At 42.2% G+C, this 4300-nt stretch overlaps 1 protein-coding gene across 2 annotated transcripts; it reads left to right on the top strand.

Moving 5' to 3' along the window:
* The first annotated feature begins 3647 nt into the window (after positions 1–3647).
* LOC119358922 lies at positions 3648–4283 on the top strand. Of its 2 annotated transcripts, none has more exons than XM_037625309.1 (2): positions 3648–3777; positions 3877–4283. In XM_037625309.1, the coding sequence occupies exons 1-2, from the start codon at positions 3660–3662 to the stop codon at positions 4131–4133; spliced, it is 375 nt and encodes a 124-aa protein (XP_037481206.1). In that variant the 5' UTR covers positions 3648–3659; the 3' UTR covers positions 4134–4283. The 2 variants fall into 2 exon arrangements, with proteins under 2 accessions (XP_037481206.1, XP_037481205.1); XM_037625308.1 differs by having other exon boundaries at positions 3648–3783.
* The last annotated feature ends 17 nt before the right edge of the window (positions 4284–4300 follow it).

The following is a 4300-nucleotide window of genomic DNA, read 5'->3' as shown; positions in this document are numbered from 1 at the left end:
GATATTTTGATGAGATATATGTTGTCTCTCCTCTAGTGGTGTTATGTGAACGTCGACTACATGACACTTCACCATTGTTTGGGCCTTGAGGAAGGCATTGGAAAGTAATAAGTAGATGATGGGTTGCTAGAGTGACAGAAGCTTAAACCCTAATTTATGTGTTGCTTCGTAAGGGGCTGATTTGGATCCATATGTTTCATGCTATGGTTAGGTTTATCTTAATACTTTTGTTGTATTTGCGGATGCTTGTAATAGAGGTTAATCATAAGTGGGATGCTTGTCCAAGTAAGGGTAGCACCCAAGCACCGGTCCACCCACATACCAAGTTATCAAAGTACCGAACGCGAATCATATGAGCGTGATGAAAACTAGCTTGACGATATTCCCATGTGTCCTCGGGAGCGCTTTACATCATATTAGAGTTTGTCCAGGCTTGTCCTTTGCTACAAAAGGATTGGACCACCTTGCTGCACTTTATTTACTTTTGTTACTTGTTGCTCGTTACAAATTATCCTATCACAAAACTATCTGTTACCACTTATTCCAGTACTTGCAGAGAATACCTTGCTGGAAACCGCTTATCATTTCTTTCTGCTCCTCGTTGGGTTCGACACTCTTACTTATCGAAAGGACTATGATAGATCCCCTATACTTGTGGTTCATCAAACGGTAACTGCTTCATTCGCATATCCATTAGAATGGTACTCCCTCTCTTTTTGTACACAAGGCCACTAACTAAAATCTTAGATACCAAGAAGTATAGAAGTAATTAATTTCATATTAACTCATCATCTTGTTTCTGTCGATATTGTTTTGTGGTCCATCCAGATTAAATTCTTATGCATGCAATCTACTCCCTTTGTTCATAAATATGTCTTTTTAGAGATTCCAATATAGACTACATACGGAGCAAAATGAGTGAATCTACACTCTAAACTACGTTTATATACATCCGTATGTAGTCTATATTAAAATCTCTAGAAAGACTTATATTTAGGAATGGAGGGAGTATCAATCACTCACACCCCTCACCCTAGGAAGGTGTGCATATGCATGAAGCACATTAATTTTCTCAGCATACGAAGCACAAAACATACGAAGCACAAAAAAAGTTAGTTTTCTTGTGCAAGTGTGGGGAGAGAGCCAGTGGCCTTGTATATGTAGAAAAATGTGTTCTTGGACGATCTGACATGTCATAAGCTTTACCTCAACGAAATAGTAAGACATTGGGAATTTTGAGTGACTGTCTGTTTACTTGTAAGAAAGATAGCTTATATTGTTAGCCTGCTTTTTTGTTTGTTCCACAAGCTTCAAATATTCTACAGTGCTGATAGTGATGGAGAGGTTTGGTTACGGTTATTGGTGTATTGATGTAGAGCCCTCCCAAGTTTTCAAGTACTATTTTAGTCTCCCATTTTTGCAATATAGAAAGTCTCATGATACATTTTCTTCTGCAATCTTATTTATAGGATTGTAGTACATGTTCGGTTTAGTACTCCTGGCAGCTACTCCCTTCGTCCCAAAATAAGTGACTCAACTTTGTACTAGTTTTAGTACAAAGTTAATACAAACTTGAGTCACTTATTTAGGGACGGAGGAAGTATTGTGCACCTCTCATCCTCCTGGTTACTTCTCTCACACATATAAAATTGGTTCTTGTGTAGTATCGGGCAAAGCACGCGACGTGCGGCCCGTGCGTCGCGAACCAAGCCAAGTGCCCGGCGTGCACGGACGTCAATGTCTTGCACGAGCGCGACTAGGGGGCTGACCGGTAACCGCTACCTCCTATCGGTGAGGATGCCCTGCCCCAAGGAGGCGTACTGCTGCGGGAGCTCCGTGGTGTACTGCATGGTTGGCGACCACCGCCTGGTGTGCCCACACACGCTATGTCGTTGCCCTGAGCCCGGCTGTGGCTTCCTCGACCCGTCGTCGGCGCTTCAAGGCCACCTTGTCGAGCGCCACAAGTGGCCCGTGACTGACATCGCCTATGGGTCCATGCTGGAGATCAACCAGTGGCCAGCCTTTTTCCCCTCGCCGCTGCAGATCAACATGACGACCCCTTCTCGGTTGCTTGATCCGCAAGCAGAACAGCTTCTTTCAGGTCGCCTCCCCCAGCTGCCGCCTCTCCGGTGGTGCCGGCACCGCCGATTCCGTCTTGCTGAGAACGTTGTAGCTTCTGCAGGGACCTGTCTGCTAGCTTGTGCATGTTGAAGAGGACGTGCTTGTACAGAGGGTGGCCGGGCGTACTCCACCAGGTAGTCCGCACTGATGCAGGGGATGTCGTGGCTCACGAACATTTTGAGAATTTTCAAAAAAAAAACAAATTCACGAACATATTTTGAATTCACCAACATTTTTCGAAGTCATGAGTATTTTTTAAAATTTGCCATTTAATTCATGAATGGATTTTAAAAATCACCAACATTTTTAAGTTCTTGAAATTTTAGAAAACTTTTTTTGGGGTTTGACAAACGATTTTTGTAATTAGTAATATAAACACACTTTATTTCAGTTTCATAGCATTCCTAGAAATGGAGAAAAAAAAGTACAAAGGCTCACGCTCGGATGGGTCGTTAGCCTCTTGTCTCTGTGATGGGCCAGGTCCACGATAGGGTGGTACAGGCGCCACTATTATTATTATTTGCTCGCTTAGAGCGATACTTAGCATCGCCCCTTGGTAGCAGGCGCCCACAAGTTTAAAAAATGGTAGCAGGCGCCACATGATAGAGGCACATCCCAATACGAGAAATACAAATATCTTTTCTTTATTATTAGATTAGATAGATACATGTAGATTTAGAGATAGAGATAGAGATATAAAGATATAAATATTGGGTGTGGCTAGGCCTCAGTCGACTGAGATTTAACCAAGTCTCAATTAAGTGACATAACATGCAAGAGAGAAAAAGAAAAAACTGTTTTTTTGCACGGATCTTAATGTAAGATTTTATGGATATAGCATTGACTGAGACTTAGCAAGACTGATAAATATTATATTTATTAGGTAGAAAAAGAGATATAGCATCCAAGCCTAAGAGACACGAAATAGCAGTTGTCCATTTGGACTTTGGAGATATTCACTTCTAGAAAGATAATGCATCCGGTCAGTGTGAATCACACAGGTCACACTATAGGAGAAACATACTTCCTCCGTCCAAAAAAATTTGTTCCTCAAATGGATGCATCTAGCCATAAGAGGAGATGCTCGAGATACATCGTAGCACAAAGTTCGACCATGCCAAACATAAGAAACAATGTACGTAGAGATATCCTGGAAAAACGTATGTGCGCAAGATCTTCTGAAATTAATGTTGGGTATTAGTACTAGTTGTGCTTTGACAAAGTTAAAGTTGTAACCTTTAAAGGATGGTGTCATACATCTACCACATTTAAGGATGGAGATATGTTATATTGCACCTTTAAAGACCTAGACACTTAGTGTTATACTCTCTTCAATTCATATTAATTGACGTTGATTTACGACAATTAATTGTCGATCATTTAATACAAAGTTGTATTTTTGTATTAAATGTGGGGCAATTAATATGGACCAAAGGGAGTAATGCATTCCACAAACGATATGGCTAGCTAGCTTTATATATCTGGATAGGGAATATGAGGAGACCCCAAACAGAGCCAAAAGAGTTTGATCGTCGACCATGGCCATGGGAGCAAGGTCGGCGATGAAGAAGAGCTTATTGCTAATATTGTTTGTGTTCCCGCTGATCATCACGGTGGCTGATTGCGCCAAGGACATCCCTGCCTTTATTCCCCATGGTCCTCGTACGCAATAATTTATTTACTTTTCCTTTTTTTTCTTTCAATTTTGATAGAACATTTTTTGGGTTAATCACATCTATTGGTCATGGGATGCAGCGGGAAACAAAATCTGCGGCGCCACCAGCAAAACATGGGGCGGGTGGAAGCTGTGCAGCGAGCGCGGCACCTGCAATAAGCCATGCCAGGCAGAAGGGTACGAGGAGGGCTACTGCGGCTTCTTCCCCTTCATAACGACCTGTTGTTGCACCAAGCACTGTCTCAGCGCCGCCCCTGGGCAGTCTGTGCAACCTATGCACAAGGGTGACAAACAAACTCGGGCCTTTTTTAGAGAATGTGGCTTTATGACTAATTGACTGGTTTGTACTTGGCACAATACAAGAAAGCGACCCACGGGGCAACGCGGTTGACCTTGCCCCTATATCTGGCCATGGTTTATGGACATTCCATGTTAAGTGGCCTACCAAAGTGCAGTGAGTCTATTTCATCATATATATCTATATCTATATCTATATCTATATAT

Source organism: Triticum dicoccoides, chromosome 2A (genome assembly GCF_002162155.2).
Source record: "Triticum dicoccoides isolate Atlit2015 ecotype Zavitan chromosome 2A, WEW_v2.0, whole genome shotgun sequence".
Taxonomy (NCBI): domain Eukaryota; kingdom Viridiplantae; phylum Streptophyta; class Magnoliopsida; order Poales; family Poaceae; genus Triticum; species Triticum dicoccoides.
This window is presented reverse-complemented; position numbering and strand designations above follow the sequence as displayed.